Below are 15,229 nucleotides of genomic sequence, written 5' to 3' on the forward strand. Positions count from 1 at the left end.
TCTACTATCCAGAAGACAAAATCATAACAGTATCCACCGATCATCCAATCCAAACGAATCAAGGGTGTCAAAACTTTTGAACTAGGTGATTCGTGTCAAGTATTTTTCTGGACTAAAGATGTGTTTTGTGAAATGGCTTATTCAGGGCAGTACTACATAAAAAACAAAGTGCAATTTTTATGATCCTTCTCATATATTTTTAAATTATTAATATTTTGCAGATTCTGCAAGGGTTGTGTAAACTTATGAGCACAAATATATTCAGTGTTGAATGAAATATTTTGCACATCACATTCTCAATTAATAACAACAAGATGTTTTTTTTTTTAACAATTTTATTTCCATTGAAATCATAGAAAATGCACAGAAATATTTTGCAGTTCATAATTTGCTTATTCAACTACTACATTTTGGATAAAAGAATCCATAATTTGAATTTTAGTGCTTGCATTAAAAAAAAAATCTTAACTTTACCTTTACCAAAGTATTCATGACATTATTTCAGATATTTTTAAGCAATCTAAAGCCAAAGGTGCGAGTACATTTATGTACATCATATGTGTATTTATTTAATGGTTATGCTGAATATGTCAAATGTATTTTATTTAAAAATCATTGTACACTGCAAGAAAACAATTTTGTGAAATGATCTGAAATGTCTAAAAATGTCTCGATGATTATGACGTCATCATAAATGACTTGATGATTAAAGACCCGGCCATGAATCATCTGATTGGCTGAAAATAAGATCCTTTGGTATCATTATTCACTTTTTTTCCTTGGCACCGTTTTACGTGTGTTGGTGTATTTGTGCCGGTCATTCCTGTATAGAAAAATTAGATGAAAACAAAGGTTCATATGCAGTTCAGAGACAAAAACTCTATGTTCACAGTTCATGATCAAGTCATGTCCAATTCGTTTACAACACATGGGTCACCAACAGTTTACATGTGCATTAAAGGGTCATATGATGCTATTTTAAAAGTTCATAATTTTGATTATTGGGTGTAATAGAATAGGTTAACATGCTTTAATGTTCAAAAAAACAGAGTTCAGAGCTCAGAGTGCTCTGATTGGCCAAACACCTCAAGCATGTGTTTGAAATGTAACGTCCCTTACCATATTGGCAAACTTCAGTTTACAAGGCTTTAAAGGGGTGGTTGATTATGATTTCACTTTTCTAACTTTAGTTAGTGTGTAATGTTGCTGTTTGAGCATAAACAACATCTGTAAAGTTACAACACTCAAAGTTCAAAGCAAAGGAAGATATTTGCTTTTAAAGAAATAGTTTTTTAAGGACTACAACAAACTGCTGGTAGGGACTACATGACATTCCTCTCGGGTTAGTGACATCATTAACGCTAAAATGTACATAACACCGCTCCTGGGAACACGATTTATAGATTATCAAGACAGAATATGCTAATCAATGACTAGAAGATAACTACACATAAGCTACATAAATTCAGAAATGAAAACAAAAACAAAAAAAACATTCAGAAATGTCCTGTTAAATTCTACATGTTGTCACTTCTTCTTGAGTCTCTCCATCTTTCTGACTCCAGTTTGAACATAAAAGGCTAAAAGTTTTTGAAAATTTGAGTGCATGTCTGTGTGTGTGTGTGTGTGTGTGTGTGCTGAAGCTCCGCCCCCTGTGCCGGGAGCAGCAGCTCATTTGCATTTAAAGGAACAGACACAAAAACTATTTTAACATGCTATGTAAAAATATCTGTGGGGTATTTTGAGCTAAAACTTCACATACACACTCTGGGGACATCAGAGACTTATTTTACATCTTGTGAAAAGGGCATTATACCACCCCTTTAAGCAATTGTAAACACACAGTTGATAATGTCGTTGATTTTCCCGGATGGTCAAGCCGATCGACTGGAACCAACTTTGCAAGCATGACTTGAGCAGAATGGTGGTAAGCAGACTTTGGATATAGCCAGCGTTGTACACTTACAGGTTCAGGAAGCTGTTCACTGTAGACAAGTAAACTTCTGGGTTGTACTGCTCAAGAACAGCTTTATAAATAAATATTCGTAATTTCATTCATTTTTTCAGAAGGCCAAACAAAGCGGTTTCGTTTTTGCATCCAAACACACAGCATCTGTGACATGACGACAACACAACACAACACTACACTTCACTGAAACCTCGCCTTCTCTTTTAGCGTACACTTTTGGCCAGGCATTATTCTAATATTTCACAATGTGACGTAGACGTTCGAAGAAGTAATATCTGGGCTTCGATCGAGGTGTTTTAGGCAGGTTAATGTGATCAGTGATCTCTGTTAGATAGAATAAATCCTCCTTTGTGGAAGACTATGGGCTCTGTAACTTTGCAGATCGTATACAAGCATAAACTGATACATTACACACTAAAATAAAAGGAAAACATTAAAAAGCATCATACGACCCCTTTAAAAATAAACCTCTACCATGTTCTAGGCTTAAAGTTAATCACTGGCAAGTTGCAACATATGTAACAGTAGGTGGAAGGGAAATATTACAGTATGCTATATTTCATTGCCACAGGATTTATGACACATACCTGCTCATCTTAGCCTTGTTTCTACAGCCCTGTCCGCCCTCCCAGTGGCTTGTGAAGGTGCCTCTTGTCATCATATCTCCACAACCAACACATGGCTTACCGTTGCTGAATGGCTAGAAGGAGAAATCAAAAAAAGAAGTCAAAAATCTTACGTATATTATACACCAGTGGTTCTCAACTGTTGGGTAGAGACCCAAAACATGGGCCACAGTTGTAGACGGCAGGGAAGAAAGTATCCGAAATTTAAATGCACAATGCAATCATTTCTGCATAGAAAAATAAGAGAAAAGCAATAGATATTGTACATTAGAATTTTGTTGAACAGTTAGTTTAGTTTAGTTATGACATGTCAATGGACATGTGTCTAGTCAAACTCTACAATATTTTGGTGCAAATTCATTCTCAAAAATTATGAGAAAAATACTACAATGAAAATTGCTTTGACAGCGAACGGAATGGAACGCCCACTTTTCTAATCCAATACATTTCCAGTGGGAAAAAAACAAGCCACGCCCTCTATTTTCTCATTCAATATTCCGTTTCACTCGCAAAATACGTCACAAACCTGAAGTCCGTCGCAACTTCTGGTTCACGCTGACTTTAAAAGCAGGTTCACGTGTAGCGAGGATAAACATTTTGTGCCGATCCATTTGTTTTACTTTCATGAAAACGCCTAAATTCAAAACATTTAAAGCCAAAATTATACATTTTCCTACTCTATTTTACTTTAATAATTCAGCATATTGTTGGTTCCAAGGAGTTCATGGTAATATTAATAGATTTCTAAAGACATTTTAGTACTGTGTCATCATTTGATGCCCAATGGAAAATCCAGGACCAGAAGAAAAGCTAGATGAGACTCATTGTTTTCAACCCATTCATCCTTTTAGAACAAATGTCGTGTTCTTGGCAAAATGTGGGTCAAATCCTGTTTGTTGCACCTGCCGTGTTGTAATATAAAGACACAATATTTAGGTTAGGATGGATTGAGGTGAAAATAATCCTCATCCTGCCGGCATGACCTGCTGCTGACCTGCTCTTTGGCACAAGAACCACAGATCATTCTGGTGGCCAGCTCCATCAGATGGTCCTGATCTTCATCATGGCAGACATCACATGGGTACGCCCGACCACAGCATGGAAATCTGGCAGGAGAGACCATTAATAAACGGCTGCCCTAAATATGAGCCAAGGGTATTTTATAGGTCAAACAAGAGGACCTGGTGGTACACAAAGTTTTCTGCCACAAAATAAATCTCTCACAGACTCAGACGCTGTTGCCGATAATTACCTTAGCCACCGGTGACTTTGTTTGAAATGCCTGCAGGCACCTTTTTCAGGTAGGGGTTTCCCTCGCTGAACTGCAGGGTCTCTGTAGCGTTGAGTGTATTGAGCAGCTGCACCTGTAAATTCAGTAAATCAAAAATAATCCTTTTATTTATATGCTGCTTTACGCTCAATGCAATATACAAAGAGAGTCTGGAATCTCCTCAACCACAGGGCATCAGAAAACACACCAATTAACCAATAATTTGAGAAACACCTTAGGACTTTTACAGGTACAGGTGTAGGAAATATACTATGGTAGTCAATGGGGCCCAAGATCTGCTTGGTTACAAACATTCTTACAAATATCTTCTTTTGTGTACAGCAGAACAAAGACATTTATACAAGGTTGGAACAACTTGAGAGCGAGAAAATTATCCCTTTAACCTAAATAATAAGTTTTAGTGGAACACCAGGTGCCGGTGTTAAATAATCCCTCGCACGAGACTAATTCTTGACAGAATATCAACGCACAAGAAACAAGAACTGTCCTGAATCAGTGAGGATATAGGACAGGGTTCAGACCTGTCTGATGTCTGGTCTCTGGCGGAATGAACTGAAAGCGTGTCGCTTCCACAAAAATCCTGAGTTTGGTGTGACAGAGTTGGCAGTTTTGTTCCCAGTTTTGCCCATAGGTCAGATTCTAGAAAAGAAGAAAAAAAGTTTGTTCTGTGATAACTGCATTTATGTAAATAATTTATTATTACTCTATTTTAATATATTATAAAAGCTGAATTATCATCATGTCTGAATTATCAATCAGCCTAATATGCTGATTTGGTGCTCAAGAAACATTCTCATTTTTTTTAGGATTTTTTGATCAATAGAGTTAAAAATCATTTATTTGAAAAACATTTGTTTTGTAACATTGTAAATGTATTTACTGTCACTTTTGATTAGGTTAATGCATTCTTGCTGAATTAATGTATAGAAAAACAACAATTTATATATATATAAAAAAACTTACTACTTTCAAACTTTTGAACAGGTGTGTGTGTGTGTGTATGTATATGTATATACAGTGCTTAGCATAAGTGAACACCCCCATGTTAAAGTTGATTAAAAAGAGGAATAAAAAAATCATCTTTTGGAAATTGATCTTAATGCCGTAATAAACTTTTTTAGGAAAACTCCAACCTTTAAGGACACCAATTTTCTTTGTGAATGGATAATGTATCGTAAATAAATAAATGTTCTTCCTTAAAATACAGGGTGCATAAGTCAGGACACCCCTATGTTAAATTCCCATAGAGGCAGGCAGATTTTAAAGGCCAGTTATTTCATGGATCCAGGATACTATGCATCCTGATAAAGTTCCCTTGGCCTTTGGGATTAAAATACAGTAAAATACTGTAATATCATGTTTTTATTGCACCATGGAATTAAAATAGCCCCACATCATCACATTCCCTTCACCATACCTAGAGATTGGCATGGGGTACTTTCCATAAGATCATCTCTCAATGCAAATCAAACCAGCTATTAGGCGAACTGAAATAAAACCATGCCAATCTCTAGGTATGGTGAAGGATATGTGATGATGTGGGGCTATTTTAATTCCAAAGACCAAGGGAACTTTAATTTGAACCAAGGGAACATGAATTTTGAACAATACCCGTTCTTGTCTTAGGACAACTTTAAATCACATTTTTGATCCACTTTGATCCAATCCGTGAGTTTAGGAAATCTCAATAGCAAAATGTCCCAATCAACCTGAATGTTGAACCTGAATCTTTGCAGACCTGAATTGTGTCTTCCTTGTTGCAGTTAAGGCATCCAACACTGAACTCGGAGTCCTGCAGTACCAGGTCTACAGGCACAGCTGCTTTTAGGTCCATATAGCCCAACACATCACTGTAGTGGTGCATCATAGTAGGTCTGAAGGCCACCCTGATATCTGCTCCACATTTCTCACACTGAGCAGTACAGGTCAGACGCCCCGTCAGGGTCAGGTCAGAGTCCACTTTACACCTACAAAAAGGGGAACATGGATATTTTGCGCTCATGTCTGATGGCAGTTTGTGATAAATTGTTTCAAGAAATAAGAGGCCATGCTTGCACCTGGTATTGACATCAGACCTTGGTGATCCAATCATAAATGGACAGCTCTAAATATAGATGTGTTTCTAAACATTATACTTGAGTATATTCAGGGCATGGTGCCGATGACACACACAAATTATCGTAATGATATGCTAATGAGTTGGAATTGGAGAAAAAAATATTTTTGTTCCTAGCCCTTACGCTTTAAAAGTGAGTACAAATTTAGACAGTTAGTGGCGCTAGAGGGAATGAGTTAGAGACTCCAAATTTGTTGTGATTAATATTCAGACTGTCCACCATCTTTTTTGCCAAATTTCATAATTTTCCCACAATCGGTTCTACGGGCTGCCATAGACTCAAGAGCTGACGAACTTTACTTTCAGAATAATTTTTTTCAGCTGATGAACGATAAAAACAATGACAGCCAATCAGAATCCGGCAATCCACCAGACTTTAAAGAGCTCGAGCATTTAAAGCAGCAGACAGCATAACTGCAGCATGCTTAGAATAAAAAGAACAATATCGTCCCCTGGTGTGGACACTTATTTAGTTATCGTTATAGTTGGATCTGCCCAGAGCCACTCTGGATCTGCCATAACCAATCGCTAACGTTTGGTCGTGACGTATGACGACGCAAACTAGCGCACAACCTCAACGTCATCGTTCTCAGCCACTCCCTCTGTTCGCTGGTTGGACCGGTAAAATATCGATCGGAGAAAACCCACAAATACACCACAAACCCAGACGTAGTACTGAAGGAAAATGAAAATTGAGCGGAAGTACGTAGGAGGGCGGAGCCAGGCTAGCCTTAAAGGCCCCTAAATATAAAATTCCACTAGAATTAGAACAATTATTAAAACTTTATAGTTGCCGTCCTAGTGTGAACGGGCCTTGAAACCTGGTGTAAACATCCGTCTCGACCACTTGTTGTGATAGGATCATTGAAGAAAGATGCAAATACCAGGTATAAAAAAAGGTTTGAGTTCTGATCTCTGATTAACATCTGAAAACTGAAATGAAATGTTTTAGTTTGGTTAGAAATTCACCTGTTGCACTTCAGGGACACTGAGATCCGTCTGGCCGTCACAGTAGCTGTTTGTTCTCCCAGTATCAGACCCAGCAGTTTGATTTCAGTACCTCTTCGTCGCTCTCTTGTTTTTATGTTCTCCACCTGGTGGCCGCCTTCCTCCCCATCAATACCAAGAGCAGTTTCATCCTCCTCCTCTTCCTCCCCCTCTACTCCAGCTTCATCGTGTTCTTCCTCCTCCTCCCCTGAACCCACTGTGAGTGACACTACACGCTCAGGAGTCTCTGATTTCTTGGATGTGTTCTTAAAAACTGTGACCTTGAGCTGCTCATAGGGGACAAACTGTATTCCAGCCCTCTCTAGGTCAACGTCTTTTTTCAACTGAGAAGAGAGATTTGAAAGTTATTAAAACTCTATCTAGGTTGACCGGAGTCTGTTCACTGACAGTCTGATGCATAACTGGAAGACCCTTCTCAGCTGTAATCTGATTGGCTGTTTTCTATTCCCAGGCGAGTGCGAGTCTCACCTGTCTGGCCCCTTCAGTGAAGAGTTTCTCCATGCTACGGTCCAGCCAGCGCAAGAATGGCCTGAAGAGCAGCTCAACTCTACCCATCAGCTGATTGGTGGCATGTTTAGCCCTCAGCCATTCCTCTGAGGCCTTCTGCACATGTCTGCATTCACACACCGTTAAATAAATAGTTATTGATATCAGTTTATATTTGTATGCACAGTATGTGCAATATAAACAGTTCTTCTCACCTCCCCATAAGTGATTGTAATTCCTGGTCCTCAGGGACATCCACAGTGAAAACCTATGATAAGTTAGCTTTTATTAGCAAAAACATACATTTTAACATCAAATTTTAAAGATTTCAAAGATGCACACCTCTTGAGGGTAACTCTCAGGAAAGCTGACCATGATGTCCACTTCGTTAAGATCATATGGCTGCAAATAATAACAGACATTATTAGTGTAGCTATAATGTCTACTAGCATGCCAGCTATAAGATTTTGCAAGAATGAGATTAAATGATATAAACATACATGCATAATATAAATATACAATAAGTTTGTAATTAGTAAGATTTTTCTTTTTGAAAATAATAATTCTCAGCTAGGATGTATTAAATAGATCAAAAGTGACAGTAAAAAAAAATGTTTTAAAAATGTCTATTTCAAATAAACGCTGATCATTTCAACTTTATCAAAGAATCCTGAAAAAGCAGCACAACTGTTTTCAACATTGATAATAATAAGAAATGTTTCTTGAGCACCGAATCATCATATTAGAATGATTTCTGAAGGATCATGTGACACTGAAGACTGGAGTAATGATGCTGAAAATTCAGCTTTGATCACAGGAATAAATTATATTTAAAAATAAATTAAAATAGAAAAGTTATTTTAAATTGTAATTATATTTCACAAAATTACTGTTTTTATTAAATTTTTATCAAATAAATGCAGCCTTGGAGAGCATAAGAGACTTCTTTCAATAACATTAAAAACATATTACCGACTTTCCTGCAGACTTTAAAATGATTAGGCTACATAAAACCCCTACATTGGTTGAAAGACCTTATAAAAATCCATTCAGACTTATGTAACATTCAATAAGACTGAATAGGTTATGCAAACAAGCATAATACGAAAGTAATCCATTCTTGATCTTCTTTCGTTTAGTTTTGCACAATCAGCTGTATGATACCGATATTAAGGTTATACTTCAATGCTCCCATATTCTATTATACTAGCTAGATTATGGTTGCTCTTTGGTTCTGCTTCTCTGTACGTATGCTCGCTGCCTGTACTTTAAATTGCCCCATTATGCTTTTTCGGATATTACGTTTCCCGTAGTGTGTAACAGAGCTGTTTGTGAATGTAAAAGGTCTGCAAAGTTGTAAGCTGAAATTGCTCTATAAATGGAGTTACTGCGTTCCAAAAGACCTGAAAAGAGTCGTCAGTAATTCCAGCCTTACTTCCTGCTCGAACCTAGGTGAGTCTGTAACAAATTTGCCTACAGTATAATGCCTGCTCGCAAACGTCCACTTTGACTTGCCCTCAAATACTGTAATTGAAGCTGAGGCCTGGAAGAGTTCGGTTTGCGTTGTCGACATGTCGAGAAGATGCTGTTTTCTGCGCTGCGAAAGCAAATCCACTTTGCCTGCACATCCATAGGATGAGGACTCGAATTGATACAGTAAAACCAACACAATCGTTACTGTTCGTATCACTGTGTATCAAGTGAAATTCAAATATGGTAGTTTTGTTTCCGTGAGAAAAATTGAAGTGAGAATGAGAAAATTTAAGTGTTTTTTGACCTTGGATGCATGCAAACCTATTGGAAGAGACCTCCGTAACAAAATTAGGAACCTTAAAATAGCATTATAGGGGCACTTTAATTCACTTTATGTTCTATACAATAAGTGTTTACCCAGTCAGGGTCCGAGGCTTGAACCGTGACTCTGTAGTAGGTCAGCTGTCCATCTTCTCGCTCCTGCACGATGAGATTGTCTTTCGTAAACCTCTTGATCAGCTGAGCGATCTCAGTGGCTCTCAGCTGCTTGCAGACCTCTTCAGTAAGATCAGCCAGTTTGACCTGCTCATGACTTTTAGCTGGTCGTGGGGCTGGAGCGGAAGGCCTGAAGCTGCTCCTCTCTCTCGGGACGTGAGGCTGGTCCTTCACGGGCGGAAACTGCTGTGGATGCAAGAAGCGACACTGATCCTCCATTGCACAAAACCCAGACAGAAAGTAGCGGCAGGGACGCCTGGGTCTCTCCTGCCTCACAGGAGCACTTCTGTGGCCGGATGGAGGCGGATGCTTCTTTGTAAAAGATTGGCTGTTTTCGTTCGACTGTTGTTGTCTGTCTGATGCGTGACCATCCACGTTTCCTTCTTTCCCCTTGTGTGCCGTACCATTCTCTGCTTCTTTCAATGGACCTGCAGCTCTCTGATGAAGAAAGCGACACCTTTTCCCGTAATAGCATTGCCTGCCCTGAGAGTAAAAACGGCACAGTTGCTGCACCTGACCGGCCTTCTGTGAAGTCTCCTTACTGCTAATCTCAGTATCATGGCTTGAGTCGTCCTTTTCAGTTTCAACCGACACAGAAGAAGGGGCTGGTTCATCCTCAGGAACCAAAGACTGTGAAACATAAATAAAACAACATTAAAATATCGTTTATATGACAACAAAGATATCACTGAACTGCAGATTTAGATGCGTGATGCAGCGTTTTTTAAATTCAAGTAGTGATCCTAATTGAGGATAAACTAATGAGCCCCTTCAATCTTTAAACCATGTTCCCACAATAATAAGTAGTTAATCACCAAATGACATGATTCGATAATTCTGGTCAAATAGAGTTCAGCCAATAAATGGTAATTAGAGTAAACAGAAAGGTATTTTGTAATCATTCAACAATAAAACACTACTGTACTTAATTGTATAACGTTTGTTAATCAGCAGGGCAAAACGGTAAAGCTATAATGAGGGGATAGCTCTAAAACTGCAGAAAATATCTGCTTAAAACCTTATCACAGGTTTCCCTGTTAACATGCATTAAACCTGATTAATGCATATACATAACATCTGAAAGTGAACACTGAACTCAATCAAAAGCAATTCTACAAGTGACTAGAATTCAGATTCATTTCAGCAAAATGGCTCTTTTGAACAGTTCGTTCAGTGAACAACATTAAACGCTGCAACAGTTCGTTCAGTGAACTGGTTATACTGATTCAATAGTTATTTTAAAATGCTCTAGACCAGGGGTTCTCGACTCTCTCGAGGTCCACTTTCCTGCAGAGCTTAGTTTCAACCCTAATCAAACACACGTGAGGTGAAACATGTCCTGATTCGAAGCAGATTTCGCTCATGTTGGTCATGTGAATTTGCCGCGTTGCTCAACAGAAAACAGCTTGGTTTGAAAGTGGCTTCTTTAGTAGCGGTTCATGCATTGCTACACTATTTGACAAGGGACTTTTTAATGTAATTTTCCTGATGTGACCGCACCTTTAGCACTGTTCTGCAAAATTTCAGAGGTGTAATCTAGTCATTTCAATAGGAATCTACGCTATTGGAATTTCATGGGACCATTGACAATAATTAACATATCTAATAAAGCCTTATGTATGTGCAATTGTTATGGGCACTTTTGTAACACTGCTTCATTAGCCTAAACTTCTAAACATTTACGAATCTTTTGGTTCGATCAGTGGTTCGAGCTTGTATCAAATAAATCTTGTAAGTGATTTCAGCACTTTATAATTAAAGTTTCATTTCAATTAATTTAATAAATAATACTTATGCATCTATTATACAAAAAGGAGAATATTTAATAGCTTCTAATTGACCTAATTTGCCAACCCCTGCCTAATAACACCCAAAACAAGCATTAGCAAAACAAAAAGAACACACATTTTACAAAACCTTCATTTAACCCTAAAAAGCCTATACTGTACCATATTTAGTGATGTTTAAAGGCCTTTGAGGAGTGTTTTTTTGTATATCTATGAATCATAATTGAATTTTTTGACATACACAATTAAAATACAGAGCTCTGATCATAAAACTAAGCATTTCAATGTCACCTTACTAAAACTGTTATTGGGAGATATAGAGTGTCAAACTGATAATTATATGCATTATAAGTAGTCTGCTATACACTTATAACTAATTTACATTAAAAGCTATGAGAATTTCATCTAACTTTTAGGCTATACAAATAAGCATCAAATTGTACATTTTTGCTCAGTTTGGGCCTCTGAATGAGTGTTCCCCCCTGTTGGACATATATATATATATATATATACATACATGTGAGTGACATGACCAACAGGTTCAATGACCTTTTCCATTTAAATATATAGCCTATATACAGGGTTAATGATAGATAACATTTAATGGATTAAAGTTTGGTCTAAACATTTGCAATAGGTTTGTAAAAGGTGTAATTACATGTTTGGGCAGATTTTTCGTTGAGTTTACACCGTATTGACCAGCAAGTGCCGCAAGAGGTTGTGTTTTGAGCCGAGTGCTTCAAAACACTGAATCATTTAGCGAATCAACTTGTTCATTTCATTCAAAATTTCGAAAAGCTAATTTCTCCTATCACTAATGTTCATGTTGATACTGATTTACACTTTTATTAGCTGTGTTAATTATGTTTTATTAATACAAGGTTGATATTCAAAATTAACCTATTCATCTGATTCTTTGAAAAGATTCCAGTTACGATTCATCTAATGTTACTGAGGAACCGAGCACTGCTAACACGCACTTTGGAATCAGGAAGTGCTGCTAAACTTAAAAGTGTGGCTGTTAAAAATACCATGTTGTTTTGGATTACTCATGTTGGCGATAATGTCATTATTTACGTTATAGCACTGATCAAAATTACTCTGGTGAACATTTGTCGTGAATGTTACCAAATTTTCCACTGACCTGCACCACACCCGCACTTTCTGACTCCATTTAATCGGATAACGTTACGTTACCACCTTGCAGTCAATGTAAACTGTCCAATCCTTCAGTGTTTATTGCTGTCGCGATGTGTCGTATACGTTTATGTTAGCATAAACACACGAGTTTCTAGATTAGGAGGCATATGTTAGATGCAAAAATGAAACAAAACCTTATCTTCCTCCAGGGGACGCTTTGCTGGCTCAAAAAGTATAACCGTCCGTTGATGCGCATTCAAATCTCAAGATATTTTTTGCATTACTGGAGACATTTTCACACTAAAAAGCCTAATCGTTTGAATCTGTTTACTGGTACCTGAAATAATATCATTGCTAAATTAAAAATCTGCTCCAGCAATTATTTGTAAAAAAAGATTTAGGATGTAAACACGAGAAACGGTGAGTCGTCCAAACTGAACAGCGCGGAAGAAAGTAACATGTACCACGTGACACCGTCATCTATACTTCGGCATCGTTCTGGAAAAGCAAGCAGCGTTTCTCTTTCTGGCTATGTGACTGGTCCTCTGGATGATCAAAACGGTCCTACATTACAGGAAATAGCGACAGCGATGCCTAGCTCTCTCTCTTGCTTTACAGGAGCAGTTTTGTGGATGAATGGGGGTGGTTGCTCCTCTGTACCAGACTGGCTGCGGTCTCTCTCGACTGTGCTGATGTGTGGGTCTGATGCGTGACCATCCACATTTATTTTCTTTTTCTTTGTGAACTGTACAATTTTCTCCTTTTTCGGCGAGCCTGTTGCTCTTTCATGAAGAAAGCGGCTTTTATTCCCGTAATAGCTTCATCGCCTGCCCTGTGTGTAGAAACGGCACGATTCCTGCACATTACGGGCATCATAATTAAATAATTAGCATCGGAATAAATACAGTGAGAACTGTTCATATTCACTGAATTAAAAATACTCGGTGAAAAATTGGATATTTGGCCCAATCATAGCTGACCAATCAGAGAGAACGTATGGGCCAAAGCCACGCCCATTTAACGCAGCTTATGCTAATCGCCATTCTATTTGTTTGTATTCTTCAGTGTTTTAAACTAGACGTCATCGACTCCCTCTTGCTTTACGGGGTAGAATTACAACATAGCATGTCCGGGCAATTTCAAGTACTGAGCAATAAATTCATATCCAAACTGTCATAAAACACATCTTTAAATCCTATAATGTAAATAAATATATTCATTACGTTGTGTAAACAATGTCTACATCAAAATACACCCCTAAATGATTTACAAACTGAACGAGTGTATAAATATTTCAGTACAAAGCCATCAGATACCATGATGAGCCACATGAAACTTCCAGGAGAATGTCGTTAAGAGAGCTAAACAAGAGTTTTATTTGATGCGGAAAGAAATATAGTCAAGATACATTTTGAAAATGACACAAGTACGTGTGTTTGAGACTATTTGGGAGGTCTGCCAGACACAAGACTCAGTTTTGCAGCCTTTGTGGGATTACATGCGACTCAACCACTCCGAAACTCTTCGGTCTCCTCTCTTTCCTGTGATTTTGACTGTAGCCTCGTATTTTGTTCTTTGCGTACCCTACCTAGTCTGCGACATGGTGGGAAAGAAGTGGCCGGCTATTTACCAGTACAAGATTCAACCCAACAAGCTGCCCACAACTGCAATGCTCCTTCACTGCGGTGGAGTTACTCTTTATAATCATCTACTTCTGGTGTTTCCTGCAGCAGCGGCTCAGTGGTTGTGGAGACCTCCCGTTCCTCTGCCTGAACAAGCACCCACATTGCTTGAACTTGCAGGTGGGGTGACTGGAAACCTTCTTCTCTTTGACTTACAGTATTTCATCTGGCACTTTTTGCATCACAAGATCCGCTGGCTGTATGTGACTTTCCATGCCATCCACCATAATTACTCAGCCCCCTTTGCTCTGGCCACACAGTGCCTCGGGGGGTGGGAGTTGGTCACGGTGGGCTTCTGGACCACGCTCAACCCTGTCCTGCTGAGGTGTCATCTGCTCACAACCTGGATGTTCATGGTGGTCCACGTGTATGTGTCAGTGGAAGACCACTGCGGATATGATTTCCCTTGGTCCACGTCTCGTCTGATCCCGTTTGGTGTTTATGGAGGTCCGAGCAAGCATGACGTGCACCACCAGAAACCTAATACTAACTTTGCACCCCATTTTAGTCACTGGGATAAACTGTTCGGCACTCATGCTGATTTTAGTTTTGCTAAAACTCAGTGAGGAACATGCATGCAAATGTATATTAAAAGTGCATGTTTGTTTGCTTCAGGCAGAACTTCTGGAATTTACTTTATTTGTATACAGACAAGAAGTGCAACAAGAAGGATTTAAGCACAAATAAACTAAAATCGATGCAATAGCCTACATACACTGCAGATGATTTTAAACCATCATTATAAAATGACTTAAATTTTAAAATATTTTAAAGTGGGAACCTTTCAATTCTTACCATTCTGGTAAAATCTTATAGAAATATATAACATTTTTAGAATTTTATAAATATATAAATTTCGAAAACACCTTTATACAACCATTTAAACACTATATTACATATATGAAAAATTTAATAAAAATACTTTTGTAAAATGTAGCTATAATTGATTTAGTTTATTATCCATAATTCTTAAAGCCGTATTTTATAGTAACTTGATATGATTTTATATATAAAAAATATATATATATAATCATTAAATCACGATTACTCGCATCTAACATACCAGTTTGTGTTTATATATGTGTGAATATACAGTATATATTATTATATTTATACATTTGTATAAATATTCATATATATATATATATATATATAT

At 37.8% G+C, this 15,229-nt stretch overlaps 2 protein-coding genes across 2 annotated transcripts; one reads left to right on the forward strand and one right to left on the reverse strand.

The window, feature by feature from the left end:
- Window positions 1-327: 327 nt before the first annotated feature.
- LOC307003501 (uncharacterized protein) lies at window positions 328-13,316 on the reverse strand. The gene is made up of 12 exons (XM_079622011.1): window positions 12,396-13,316; window positions 9,387-10,094; window positions 7,839-7,898; window positions 7,712-7,764; window positions 7,479-7,623; window positions 6,972-7,333; window positions 5,625-5,853; window positions 4,408-4,525; window positions 3,848-3,959; window positions 3,590-3,701; window positions 2,557-2,669; window positions 328-823 (listed from the first exon to the last, which is right to left on the reverse strand). Exons 1-12 carry the CDS (start codon window positions 12,423-12,425, stop codon window positions 763-765), a joined length of 2,103 nt encoding a protein of 700 aa, XP_079478137.1. The 5' UTR covers window positions 12,426-13,316; the 3' UTR covers window positions 328-762.
- Window positions 13,317-13,738: 422 nt separating this feature from the next.
- Window positions 13,739-14,639, forward strand: ch25hl1.2 (cholesterol 25-hydroxylase like 1, tandem duplicate 2; the record flags this gene model as incomplete). Its single annotated transcript, XM_079619994.1, has 1 exon — window positions 13,739-14,639. The coding sequence occupies exon 1, from the start codon at window positions 13,809-13,811 to the stop codon at window positions 14,637-14,639; it is 831 nt and encodes a 276-aa protein (XP_079476120.1). The 5' UTR covers window positions 13,739-13,808.
- Window positions 14,640-15,229: the final 590 nt, after the last annotated feature.

The sequence above is a fragment of the Phoxinus phoxinus genome (assembly GCF_949152265.1).
Source record: "Phoxinus phoxinus genome assembly, chromosome: 8".
NCBI lineage: Eukaryota > Metazoa > Chordata > Actinopteri > Cypriniformes > Leuciscidae > Phoxinus > Phoxinus phoxinus.